This window comes from Cyrtonyx montezumae, unplaced genomic scaffold, assembly GCF_038088225.1.
Source record: "Cyrtonyx montezumae isolate F1298 unplaced genomic scaffold, pur_monq_1.0 scaffold_3, whole genome shotgun sequence".
NCBI classification, from domain to species: Eukaryota; Metazoa; Chordata; class Aves; order Galliformes; family Odontophoridae; genus Cyrtonyx; species Cyrtonyx montezumae.
Genome location: NW_027072034.1, coordinates 52,065,938 through 52,080,453, shown reverse-complemented (window position 1 = coordinate 52,080,453; position 14,516 = coordinate 52,065,938). Strand labels below are relative to the sequence as shown.

The window sequence follows — 14,516 nt, the reverse complement described above, 5'->3', positions numbered from 1 at the left end:
AGGTGTGGCCTCACCATTTTTTGACTATTTTTTGTTAGAATTACAAAATAAAGTCAGCTCAGAAATGAATAACTAGTAAACTTGATCTGATATGAGAGTGATAAAAATCTAATCCTGATGGCTTTCTGCATGCTGGCTTCCTGACCTTGTCTGTAGTCAGATAAGAGGGGAAAAAAAAAAAAGGATTCTACTGTCAGGGTTGATCTTTACTACTTTTTTGACCCTAATCATGGATTCTCCATTTTCTGTGGCTGCCTACATTTTGCTCATTGTACCTAGTAGTCATTTTTTCATTCCACTTCTAACAAACATTGTTCTAAACAGTAGCATCTGTTTTACATCAGCAGTACCCTCAAGGGTTCAGTGGTTGGGTGTTTTTCCCAGTCCTCACAGTTGCTGGATACAACTAACTCATCCACACAGCTTTATCCTGTTAGGGGATTCTCCTTGTTCTAGTGATACAACTTCCTGCCACATTTGCTTTGCCTGCAAAAAAGTAGCTTTTTTGGGACATTATTGATGGTGACAACTACTGAGATTTTTTTTTGTTTTGTTTTTACTTTTTCATATTGTTGTGACTGTTTTGATGAGGCTAATGTTAGAAGGACGTTGTCAACAATCGTGCTGTTCTCCATTAATTTAGGTAGCAATTCGAAACTCAGGAGTACTAGTGCTTACGATTAGTGGATCTGTAGATACCCCTGAAATAAAGATGGATGTGGTAAGTACGAAGATGTTCTAGCAATTGGTAAGACTGGTAGTGTTTTGCATTACCTCGATTTCAAAGTGCTTGATTTCTACTTCAAGTTTTATTTTCTGTACTGACTCCCTGAGGAAAATTATCAATTGAAGGAATATAACTTGGGAAGAGAATTAAAAACTAAACATGCATGTGAACATTACAGAACTGTAGGGGTCGGAAGGGACCTCTAGAGATCATGGAGTCCAATCCCCTGCCAAAGCAGCTCCCTAGCCCAGGTTGCACAGGTAGGCGTCCAGGCGGGTCTGGAACGTCTCCAGAGAAGGAGACTCCACCACCTCTCTGTGCAGCTGTGCCACTGCTCTGTCACTGCACTGGGAAGAAGTTCCCATGCACATTTGTGCAGAACTTCCTATGCATCAGTTTGTGGCCATTTCCTCTCATCCTATCATCACACACTGCTGAGAAGAGTCCAGCCTCATGTCTTCGCCTCCTGCTCCTTATCTGATCCACACCTATAAATAGATATTATGCTAAGAGATAGCTTTAACATTTGAAGTTGAACGCTTGGGAAAAATAACTGTATTAAAAGGGAGAGGATTTCTTTTAGTTACAGAGAAAAATGTAGGCTAGGGATAAGTGGATCAAGTGATTTATTGGAAGAAAATCTACCTGATGGTGTAACTGGACTTCTATATTGAATTCTTAATTGTTGTCTGATTTCTTGGAAAGAGTTTCAAGATAATGGGTAGGCAAGACAATTGATTTACTGAGATTCCATCCTCATGGTGAATCTTTGAACAATTTTTCATATACTGTTCATCTAGACTTTACAACTCTTTGACCACTTTTTTTCTTTAAACTTACAGGAACTATTTGATTTTGGTGGTGTTTATGCTGGTTCTACAAAATCAATTCCATTTTTACTCCAGAACAAAGGACAGACATGTACCAAGGTGGTGTTTGATTTTACCAAGTATAAGAATTTCCAACTTGATGTTAACAACCAGACAGGTATTGGCTTTTGCTATATCAGTTTTCATTGAATAATAAAAAAAAAGGGATAATGCTAAGAGAAAATCTGTGAGATATATCTGGTATATAAATTTTATAATTTACAAGAAAGCCTATGCTAATTATTTTATATTAAACAAGTTTAATATAAAAAATGACACTTGCTGAGACTAAGTATTTGGAAAACAGTTTCTGGTAGGTTATTTTTTTTTGCTGATGGTTGCAAGGGCCTATAATGATGTCTGAATACCCTCACACTAGTTAAAATTACAAAACAAAAAAACCCAATATCAACTGTACTCATTTTCTATTCTTGGACCTGTACCCACTGTTTTGACAGTGTTTACTTTTCAGTTTCTTACTGTTCATTTGTTCTTGCTCTTACTTTTTATAATTCAGTCATTGTGTCATTGCCTGTGCTCTACTCAAACATGAGATTTTTCGGCTATGTTCATTCAGCCTCTTGTCCCTGATAGCTCGAGAAATTCGAACATTCTTTTGTGTAAGCCAGTATTTTAACATATATATCCTTATGTAGAGCTAAATGTGGATGAGCACAAAAAAAAAAAATAATCTAAAGAGAACAAAGGGTTCTTCTTACCACATAATAGATTTCTAAGGGAAAATGGAGGCCCCTAGTCAGGCATCTTCTCTTAGAGGTCTGTTAAACTGTCCATGACAGACAACTAGCCAGCTTGGGAATTGATTCATTACATCTGATTTCTAGATCAGACCTTGTTCTTGAAACAAGTAATGTAACATCCACTGTGGTCCCGTTTTTTCAAATGGTTTTGTTCCAGACTGAATGTCGACCTGAGAGGAAAGAAATACACCTTATGCTTCTGTCAGTCCTTTAAAAACTTTAGGACCCAAAAGCCTAAATAATTAAGGAAGCCTTACTGGTAAACTTCTATAGGTTAGACCTAAAAGTCATTTTGGGAAAAAAAAACTTGAGCCAAGTATATTATGACTTTAATGAAATTTTTTTTGATTACCACTTCTCAAAATTACTTCTAGAATGCTTATGAAAATATTGCATTCATTTGTATTTTGATGATAATTTTTTGCTGTGTGTATATGAATTAGGCATCACTTAGAATTGCTACAGTTATTACAAAATTGATATTTAGTACAAAGACATCTGTAACTGGATTCTGACTTTTGTTTGACAGAGTTTGACACCTGTTCTTCAAAGCCTTATTTGCATTCAGTTACTTTACAGGGAAAGTCATCTCTGCAGTGCTCATTGTCCTTCATGCCAAAAGAGGTAAGCTTATGAGGCAGCGATGCTTAAGCTAAATTAAAATTATGCTCTATGATGTTTCTGTAATGAGGCAATATAGAAGTTCTGGATGCACACTGTAGTGTGTGCAATAACTTTTCAATAGTAATCTCATTCTTAAGAAATAACATTCTGAAAATACTTTTTATATTATTTTGCTCATTTCCTAAAATGAATGCATACACAAAGAAATTACATTTCCAGTGACTTTTAAAAAGGGAATACTTATGGTAAGACAGGTCAACTTAAGTATGTATTCATTAAACTATTTCACAGTTTGATAACCCCTTTCTATTTGCAGCTGTTTATGCTTAGTTCAGATTACCAAAAGGCTGTAAAAACTAAGTATTTCTATGTGTCACAAAGATCAGCAAAGTTGCTTTCTAATGGAATTATTTAAATAAATTGAAGATGTGAGACTTCAGGTTAGTTTTACACCAATAAAATTGTATTTTATTGACAGTAGATATCAGTAGGGAGCACTACAACGAATACTAAATCTCAACCATTTGAATAACATTTTATAAATGGAGGTTTTAGGGATTTTCATGTATTTGGAGAACAATGAACTTAAAAGAATAGTCTTTGATATTATGAAGCTCAACAAACCTGTTGCATTAGTTGCATTTTTACCTTAAAAATAAATTAATTTAAAAAATAGTACATCTTTGAAGGGTTAACAATATTCCTTATCTATGTCTACCTGCTCTCCTTCATCTCAGCCAAGCATTTTATTCTTTGAATAAAAGTTAATTTCTGTCTTCAAATATCATTCAAATAATATTTGCGTATCACAACCTGTGTCTGGTAGCACTGTGGTTTTTCCTTCTCTTTACACTGTCAACTTAGATTTCTTGTGCAGTAGTAAACTGTTACGAAATAACTAATAGTGTAAATTTATAGTGCATTTGCTACTTTGAGGTGATTTTTCTGAGAAACTCAGTAATGAAAATATTGATGTTTTCATTTAGGTAAGAAGGATCAGTAATAGAAGTGTAAGGTGGAGAATTAGGCACTAGCTTATTGTCATTGGAGTAATATCTGTGTGGTTCTGAATAAACTAAATAGGGGTTAGGAGTGTATTTTGTATCACAAAATCATAGAATGGCATGGGTTAGAAGGGACCTCAGAGATCGTCCAGTTCCAACCCTACTGCCATTGGCAGGGTTGCCAGCCACTAAAATAGGCAAAAGATCAGGTTGCATATGGTCCCATTAAGTGTGGCCTTGAAATTTGTAATGTTATAGTGAGAGAGACAGACGTATAAATATGAGTGTTTCATATAAATAGAAATAATGAAAGTAAAACAGATAAAACAATTATTCAGTGCTGATAATACTTCAGTTAGAGCACTTTTTCTGTTTGGGTTGCTGTCCTTGCAGAAAGAAGTGGATCAATAACAACAATATAAATGATTAGAAGTCCAGGAAGTAAAAAAAAAAAAAAAAAGTTAAATAGAATATTATATAGAGTATGATAGTATCACTGTAGTAGATAGGAGTGAATGAGTATAAATTATGATAGGTGGATGAGATTTGAGATAAAAACTCTCTATAGCAAAAGGGGTCAAATTTTGAGATAATTTATCATGGGATCTCCATTACTGAAGGCTCCTGAGAAGGGTTTGATAAGCCTAGGAATGCTGGGCTCTTGTTTTTGGCCTGAGATTGGAATAGATTATCTCTAAGTTTAGTGCATACAGCTTCAATTTATCTTGTAGTTTGTTTACCCAGTAATTGGAGTAAGCTATCAAAGCTTAAATATTCTTTGTGTGCATTTCAAAGCAGTTGAACAATAATACACAAAAATGTAGGTTTTTAGTTTATCATGAGACTGGAATTTGGAAAGGCATCTTCCCTTACAAACAAAAAGCACATTAAAAAGTTACAGACATGTGGAACAAAAATGTGAACCAGATTGACTGAACTTTTAGTAAGTAGATATGTGATTATTCTCACAATCTAGCTCCAAAACTATCCTGGTTTCAGTCAACATGATGCCTAATAGTTGAATGATGAGCATGTGGGAGCATATTACATAACTATACCTCTGCATGCTCCCCTTCTCCCTCGTACTTTTAATTATCAGACCATGTGAAAATTGGTCTCCTTCCTGACTATAACCTCCTTTTCAAGTACTGGAAGACCTTGATGAGGTGTCCCTGGATCCTTCTCCAAACTGAACAAGCCCAGCTCACTCAACTCCAGCACTCTGATGATCTTTGTGGTCCTTTTCTGGACCTGCTCCTACTGGTCCAAGCAGGCATATGGAAACTCTGAATAGCTCCCACAGTTTGTAGTAAAATGTAGGAGGAACAATTAAATTCAACATCTAAAGGCATTCCTAAAGAGAAGATACATGGCAAGTTTATAAAGTAGCATCTATGAATTTTGACGTCTCTCTCCCACTCATTTAAACAGTGAAATGAAATTGTTAAGGGTAGAAGCTGCTTTCATTCTTGTTTCTCCAGCCTCTCAGAAAGTGATAGAAAGCTCTCTATCTCACTAGAAAGAGTTTAACATTGGGATTGCAATTGTTGCTAGAGAGGTATGTAAGTAGGAACAATATAAAAAATATAAATGGGTAAGCTGGCAGACCCTCTTAATATCTTCTGTTTGTGAAAGCTATATGATCCTTTCTTTTCTGTTTTGTTGTACTTTTCATTAAGTATCCCTCAAATAATGATTGTTTCAGCTTTTTTTTTCCACTTTAGCTAGCTGTACATCTGATTTGTTATGCAGGGTTTTCACTTCAGGTGGTAAAACAAAATTTCATGGTGGTTTTAACAATGGCATACAAACAGAAAATATGAACATTTTCCCACATACTTGCTGGAGCTCCCCTGGCCCTATCCAAGAAGTAAGGCTTTCTGAGTTTGACACATACTCTGCAAGCTAGATTCTGCTACCTGTGTAGGAAACACTGAGGAGCCCTTTGTTTCTCTTTTGTATGAGAGAAGTAGGCTATATGTGAGCACAGTGAATGAATATTTGCTCAGTGGTGATTTTTGGTTCTTTGTTGTCACTGTGCTTTACAAGGGTGGATGATTCATCTGCTAGCAGCGGTGTCATGCAAGTTCTAATAAGGCAAAAAGGGAAAAAAGGTGCAGGAATATGTCCTTAAAAAAAAAAAAATAAAAAGAAAAACAACAAAAAAAGCAGCTGGAAAAGAGCAAATTCCAGCATCTTGGAAAAAAGACAAATTACACAGCTGTGCAGTAATGAGGCCTGTGAGGGCTTTGATTGAGACAAATGGAGAAAGTCACACCTGTCAGTACTTATTGCTTAGGCTTTATACAGGAAAGTGGCAGGTGGTGTTTATTTATTATTTGACATTGATAATAACAGAATTGCTTATTTTTAGTGAACAGAATTCATAGATCAGAAATTATATGGAAAACAAGATGTGAAACTGCAAAATACAGAGCATTGTTGGTGCACCATCTTGGCGTACTGCTCTGTAGTTTAATTTTAATGTTTCAAATAGTGGATTTGAACACTTGTTGCGTTATCCATTATGCTGCTTATAAGTGATAGCCAGGGAGTTTAGACTGCATTAAAATGTATGTATATTTGAAGGAAAAGCTAATGCTAAGTCTTAGAATTTGAGTATATATTTTGTATGCAGCTACAGTATGTAAGCACTTGGTTCTTCAGTACCATTTTTCTTGTGGTTTAGTTTAACTTTTAATCTTTTTATCGTATGTTACACTTCTGGAATCACTGTTGAAATCTGTTTTTTAGTGCTATAAATAACATTTAAAATGATTCTCAAACGCAAAAAATTAGTGATTTCTAATGCTTCAAGATATTTCAACAGTGTACTAATCAGGTGATAAATACAACAGTGTTTTACTTTACAGGAGTTTTAAATTAATTTTAATCCTTAGTTTACTGACTGACTTGCAGTTCTCTGTGGTGATGTACTGTAAAAGCAAGCCTTGTAATTCTAGGGAGATGTGATGTATTTTTGTGCTAATTAAAGTATTCGATTTCTGGATTTGAAAGCAAAATTTTTTGCTCAATCTTGAGATCATATGCTATGCTGTAATAATTACACTTTTTTTTAACGTATAAAACATTCTTGCATTCGGGTGCTTAGTAAATAAGGTAACAGGTTTGGAAAAATTTATTTTTTCTTCTCTAATTTTCCTCAATCTGAGAATTTTTTTTTTTTTTAATTCTAGGGCATTCATTTTATTTTAAGTGCCTTTATATTTCTTGGGTCCTGGAGTAACACATTCACCTTTGGTTTATTTTGTTGTATTGAGTATTTAGGCCTGAGTCCAGAAAGCACTCAAGCTATATTTACTTTCCAGTGTTGGGCTTTGAGCTGTCATCTACGCTGCAACTAAACTTTGATGTTTTGTAAAACTCAAATGAATTTGGGTAGCAGAGCTTTCTTGATGGAAACATTTTCTTAAAATACTATATTTATTTAGTAATTCTAAGAAATAATCTATCTTGTAAATGACTGGAAAATTAAATACTTCAGAAATATGTTCTGTTTAAAGAATTGCTGTTTTATGGCTTCCAACACAAGCATATCTTTTGTACTTGGGCATATAACAAAAAACTGCTTTGTTACACATTACTGTTCTTTTTAAAGCTTCTTTTGAAATATTTTAATTGCGAAGGTTCCCCCTTTGCAGATCAGGTCTCCTTTCCAATTAATGTGCATAATTAGATTAAATCAGGATAGGAAAAATATTTCATGTTATATTAATAACCGAGTGCTTGTGAAAGAGCTTGTACTAGACTGTTTACTTCTCATCCTTTCCTCCTTGTATCCTCTGGTTTACAAAGTTAAAGTTAGGTTTCAGAAGAATATCTCAATAGATAAATAACCATTAATTATTCGTGGATTGTTTAACGTGTAACTGCAAGTCCAGTAATAATTTTATAGTTGTTGGATTTTTTAAAATGTCATTAATTTTGTGCATTATGTAATATAATAGAGAATTTTCCATTTTGAAGTATTAGAGATTGAAAGAAAATTGCTCAGTAAGTTTAAGTACATTTAAAAAGAAAAATGATTGTGATCACAAAGTAGTAAGAAAAAACTTTCAGTTCTGTTTCAGTAATGTTTATGCATGTATATGATTATAATACAATTTCTATACATAAATATAGGAATCAACTTCCATTCTGAATGTTATTAGTTACTGTGTAGTTAATGAATCAAATGTATTTATGAATCAGTCTCAAGCCATATGACTTGTGTGAATCCACTTCTATGAGTTATCTTGGTTCTGTCTTTACACTATTGTCCTTCAGAACAAATGTTAGGTTATCAGTGAACGTGAAGATCTACATGTAGTGAATCAAGCTGTTAATTTTGATTGCCAGTTTAAGGCAAATAAAACCCTTGCTTCACAATAGAAGTGAAAGGAATTGGTCAGATATTGGGAATGAAAAAACAAATTTTGAAAAGCTGCTTTGGAAGAAGGATGAAAGGATTCCACCTCTTCTTGACTAACCTGAATGCACTAGACAGTAGTGATGCAGATGCTACTCTTTTGCATAACCAGTTAAGTTATAATATTTTGAACATTTTAATTTTACCAAGCTTTTTAGGGCTTGGAAAATTTAATTGTTATATTTGTATGCCTGTCTTACAGGGTAAGAATGGAAAAAATTTTCCAGATCAGTTGTTTATACTGTATTATTATTATTTTGGCAGTAGTGTTTCAAGTATTAGAATTGCCCATGTAGGGTGAGCGTGCTGGCTAAAGGCAGCTGCCAGGGCTGGCTGTAGTCTTTGAACCTGGGATGTGAGGTCATCTTTTTCTTTATGGTGAGCTGTACTGCTTGGGAGATGAGTTATTGATATCTGCAACAGATTGCATTTTACACTTTAGAAGGTGTATGCTGGGCACATGTGAACAATGTAGGAAGCTTGGACAGCTTTAGGAGTGTGATAGAAGCTTTTGATGGGGTCTGGTCTGTAACTGTTAAACAAGACGCTTGACCTAACGAGAGTCCTGGAAAATTTCCCTTTCTCTCACAGGCTCACTTTGAAGTTGTTTTCTAAACGTGCATTTTAACAAAGTTATCAAGTATTCAGCTTTAATTTATCAAACTTAACATATGTTTTCAGAAAACAATTTAAATGATTTTAAATTGATTTCAAATTCTCCACATGTAATGCTTTTTAGTTTCAATTGTGAGAAAATATAGTCAGTTGTTTGTCTAAAACTGCAAAGAACCTCTGTTGTGAAGTACAACGTATTTCAAATGTACTTTGAAGCTCCTGTCACTTCTACTTCCATGAAGAAAATATTCTTTTTAGTATTTTTTTAAATTATTTGCATCTTATGTTGGTGTAAATTGGATTTTCTTTGTGGGTGGTTTTTGTGGTTTTAAAAATAGCAGTGTACTTAAATCATATCAGGAGATTTATTACTCAGTCTTTGCTAATGGTATGACTCCATATTAGTTACTAAATTTTAAATGCAATTCCATCTGAATTTTGTAAAGTGTAATTCTGTGTTATAAAATCTAATCAGATCTGAATTATCAGTGTTAACATGAGAGTGCTGTGATCTTGCTAGAAAATTCCCCTCACTTCATGTTGGCATTTTACTAAACACAATGTTCAGAACAGGAGCATGTAATTCTGTGTTAAAAATGCTGTTGGAACTCCAAACATTATAAATGCTGCGTTCTGGATTCTCATTATCTAAGTTCTGTGTTGAATCTCTGTTGTATAAGAATATATGCCTCAGTTTCTGTGGTAGGATTGTATTTTTTTTCTTTCCTGTCACTTACATATTTTGCTCACTACCATATTTACAAAAGTAAAGCATTATGCACTATTCCCTGTAGTATTTGGAAGCTTTTAAATGATTTATATCTTCTTTATATACCTGGTTTTACTGCATATTTTAAGCAGCACACAGATTTCTTTTTGAAGATTTCAGTGTCCTTCAAGGTGAAAACAGCTGTAGAATTTGAAGTACCCCAGTGTCTTTATGGTAGAAAGTTTGGTTTTTCTTATGTTGCCTTTTTTCTTTTTCTTTTTTTTTTTTTTTTTGTCTGGAGAGCATGCTGTAAAGTTTGTCCTTGAAAAGATTGCATGACAGACAAGAAATGCCTCCTTGAGAAGTGCCCTGTGAAATAAATTAAGCTTCTTGAGTGTGTAATCTGTGGGTATTGGAGAAGGGAGGAAGAAGAGTGTTTTGAGTAAAATTAAATATTCTCTTCAAATTCTACAATCACCACTTAGGAGGTAATGTTACTGCTGACCTAAGGCTGGGTTCAAAACCAATGGAATTTGAAATCCTGAAAGTCAGTGAGGTTCCATGGTGGTGTTTTTAGCAATGTCTATTTTAACTCGTACTTCACTTGGATGTCTCAGTCCATGTTGCTTATGCTGAGTCTTTCTCTTCAACATTTGAAAATGGCTTAATTTATGTAGTTTTGTTTCCCTCTCTTTGCTCATGGTTATATCACAGTTCCAATCTTTATTTTTGTTCAGATTGCAAAGGAGCACAGAATGGTGACTTACCAGAAGCCTCATCTGTAGGTGTGCTGATAACCCTGGTTCTTTTGAGCATACAATTTTTTTCCTTAGTAGGGCAAATATGGCTTTTCGTTATGCAATGAAAATCCTATTATTATTGTGATCAACTTCAATGTTAATTTTGATGATTATGAAATAGTAATGAGAAACAGTAATAGCACTCAAGAAATGCCAGTTTCTTTGGGAAAGTAACCACAATGGTATTTGTCCTTTAGGTGGCGGCATATGACTTCGTTCTTCCAGTTAACACTCAGTGTGACCTTCCATTACTACAGCAATGCTCTTCATCTTCATCATCTTCATCATCTTCATCTTCATCTTCATCTTCATCATCTTCATCTTCATCTTCATCATCTTCATCTTCTGTTGGACCAGAAAAGCATATCATTGCTCCACAGCCACAGGAGGCTACTGTGGATATTCCAGTCTGTAGAGTTAAAGGAGTTGGTAGGTAAACTAGGAACCTAAAGAGAGTGGTGAATGCTTACGTTTGTGATGTTTTTTCTTGTGTTCTAATTACTGAGAATTACCTTTTCACTTGCACGCTCCTTCCCCTTCCAAAAAAAAAAACAAACAAGCAAAACCACAAAGATGACAACAATGGAAGGCTGAAAATTTTTAAATTACTGTATAATTTATAAATTTCTTGGAAATATGAGATTTTTTACAATGCGGACTTGTATTTTTAAATATATTTAAAGCTGTGCTTTCTGTAAATCCTGTGACATATGATAGAGAATGTTTGTTTGTTTTTGTTGCCATTTTCCTATATCAGTTTTTCAGTTCTTTGATTTAAATAAAAGCAAATGAAAAAACATTGAAGTTTGGTTTTTGGTCCATCTCCAGTGAGTATTTTTGGACCTTAACAAGCAGATCCCAACACTGACATTCTGTTTGATTTTGTGTGCATTCTTTTGACCTTTTGTTGTTAGCTGTTTTGCACTTTTACTTATTCCTGGGTATGACATTGAGAACATAGCATTTCTAATTACAATCACAGAAACATTGGAATTTGTTAATAGCTACATTTACAGGCATTTTGTCTGCAGTAAGAAATTAATATCTTAATTCTTCTCTGCTTTTGTTAAAACAATTTCTTTTTGTATTTCATCTCCTGTCTGTTTCCATCAAATACATAAACCTCCATATAGTGAATATTCGAATTCACTAGCTTTTCTCATCTCAGTTTTTAGTATGCATTTACTCTCTATTTGAGAACGAGACTTGGGTGTTGAGTATCTTCTTGGAATGTTGTTCATGTAATGTTTATGAAATCTCAGGAGCACCGAAGGGTACCTGGCTGATATAATTAACAATGTGGGCTATGAGCAGCTCCTATTTATTTTTGTCTTTAACTGAAGATTTCAAAGGAAGTCTTTCCTACTCAAAAGTTAAATCTTCAAATCATTTCAAGGTCTCTCCGATTTCATCAGAATCACTGAAGATGTGAGGGATATAATTTCACATTGTTTTCACATATCTTTGTTCTGTTTGTTCTTAAACTACATATAAATATGCATATTAGTAGGAAGTTACTATGGATCATTCCTCTAAATAGTTTTGAATTTAAGTAACTGCTAGTGCAGATGTGATTTATGTAGTTGGAAGAAAAATACCCTCCAATTTTCAATTTTTATGGAATTTGACTATACTGCCATTATGTCTTAATGAATGACACTCTTCCCTAAATATTGCAATAAATTTAATATTCTGCCAAATAGAACAGGAATAGAGTTGAATAAAAGTTTTTTTTTAAAGTAGCTGTATTAGTAGTCAACAAGAGGCAATCATACTAAAATGAATCTAAGATACTTTCAATGCTTTATAATCGTCTAGTTTCTATTTAAATTTGAGTATTGGAATTATGTTCTTACACAGCGTTTTGAGGGACTGGGAGGGAGTAGTCTGAATAAATAAATAATCATTTCATATGATTATCCGGATACAGGCAACTAGTCAGATCATTTGTATCATTAAAAGCAAATTGATAATTACTATATTCTAAAAACTTAGAATTTGTCTGTTCTTGATTCATCATATCAGATTATCACTTCACAAATTACACATGGGTAAGAAGATGTTTCAAGTTCAAAGTTTTCATTTGGCAACTAATTCTGTCTACTTTGCATAATGACAAATTTATTTTTCTTTCCTATAATTTTTTCTTCTGACATTTTCTGATTGCTTAGGATTTAGACTGCCCACAGCAGTGTAATTGGCACTTAAATCCATAGCATGTATCCAATGTTTGTACTCAGAATTGTTCACCCAGAGAAAAGGATCGCTATTATCTCAGAGAAGTCAACTCAGTCCTTTAACTTCAGTGTAATAAATGTTTTCAATTAATCATAGATTCCTTTTCCCCTCCCCCTTTTTATTTTTATTTTTAAATACAAATGTAAAAGCAAGGTTTTTAGAGTGTTTCATTGTCTTGGAGGGTATGCAGATCTCTTAAGGACTTAACAACTGATTATTAAGGTGAGAAAACACTGAGCAAGCAAAAAAGCAGAATAGAAAACTCAGACGAAGTCCTATCTGTTTCAGACAAAAAAGGAAGAACACGTAGTATCCATGTAAAGACCCTTCATGTATAGTGACTTCTTACAATTGATCAGACTTTCAGTTTCTTCATGGAGTTGCTTATGTCTCCCCTATCCCCTGGCTCCTCTGTCATTCTTGCTGTGTTTTCCTTGCACAGACAATTTCTACAGGAAGTGTAGACTCCATGACTAACAGAGTTGCGCATTACTTGGTGAAAGCATTATTCCAAGCTTGAGATTCCTACTCTTAAAAATATTACATTACAGTGTTTCCCAGCTTATTGACCAAATATGGTAGCAAACTGAATACTCTTAAGGGAAAATAATCTGTTTTTATTTTCTCTAAATCTCCACTGATACTCTTTCCCTTCATACTCTGTCATGTTTTCTTTACTTCCGCTACACGATACTAACAAATTGCTGTTAGAGATTTTTTAGCGAATACTGACACAAATGCACTTTATAACTACTGAAGTAATACAGAATCTGGAAGCAAAATTAGTGGACTTGGGTGCGCGTATATAATTTTATAAAAGTAATGTTCTGCAATTTTTATTGTTAAGAAAATGTACAAATGAATGTAACTAAAGTAAATGCCTGAAGATATTCTAAGGTCCTCTTTTAATGAGCATTGCTTTTGATCTCTGAAGTATGCTTGCGAATGTAGAGTCTGAATGTCCTTGAATTCACTTGCAACAGGAAGATCATGTGACACTGTTTACAGCATCCTTACACAAAGGAGAGTTGCTATACATGTAGTAGCTGTAAAATTAAAATCATTTGAATGTGACTGAAGGGTCATATAAGTAAAAAAGTTACTATGGTGATTTATGTAACATGGGAACAACAGAATAAACTACACCTTTATGAAATGGAGAGACGTAATCCTATTAAATATGTGCAGAAACTGTGATTTTATGAAGGCATTTTAGGGATGTTTGTCAAAACAATACTGTATAAATATCTTTAATTTTTTCAACAGTGCTTACATCACCACTGGAGTTCTCCTCAATGGAACTTAAATTTACACGACGTTCAAGTGGTATACGTTCAAATATTCCTGATGAAAGTCTGGATTCTCAGGTATGCAAACACAAGTGTTATTGCCTGTGTCTTTTAATTGCTTAAAAATGAATTTGAAATTGTGCTAATTTGGAATTTTAACATTCATTCATGGTCTAAAAGTATGCATTAATATATTTTAAATACTTTTCAGTTGTCATTTTGTTCAGCTTTTGATTTTGTATTTGTCTTTGATCACCACAAAATTTTCTAGATCTCAAAGCTGGGCTCCTTCTGGCTTTCTGATGTATGGGAAAGCATAGGTACCATGAGACAGAGCAGCTCTGTGATAAAGGAATGGGTTATTTTGTTGTTGTTCCCACTGTTTTTTGACTGGATTGAAAAAATTGGTTTTGAAAACCTATTTTGAACTTTTTAAAATTTAAATATTTGA

General features: G+C 33.9%; 1 protein-coding gene across 1 annotated transcript in view; it reads left to right on the top strand.

Annotated features, from left to right (window-relative positions):
- The window catches only part of CFAP47 (cilia and flagella associated protein 47), a 225,927-nt gene that overhangs the window by 26,424 nt on the left and 184,987 nt on the right, over positions 1 to 14,516 (top strand). The window contains exons 19-23 of the mRNA XM_065741564.1: positions 644 to 721; positions 1,570 to 1,714; positions 2,887 to 2,981; positions 10,736 to 10,967; positions 14,043 to 14,143. Coding sequence (XP_065597636.1) covers positions 644 to 721; positions 1,570 to 1,714; positions 2,887 to 2,981; positions 10,736 to 10,967; positions 14,043 to 14,143 — 651 coding nt within the window. The remainder of the gene's footprint in view (positions 1 to 643; positions 722 to 1,569; positions 1,715 to 2,886; positions 2,982 to 10,735; positions 10,968 to 14,042; positions 14,144 to 14,516) is intronic.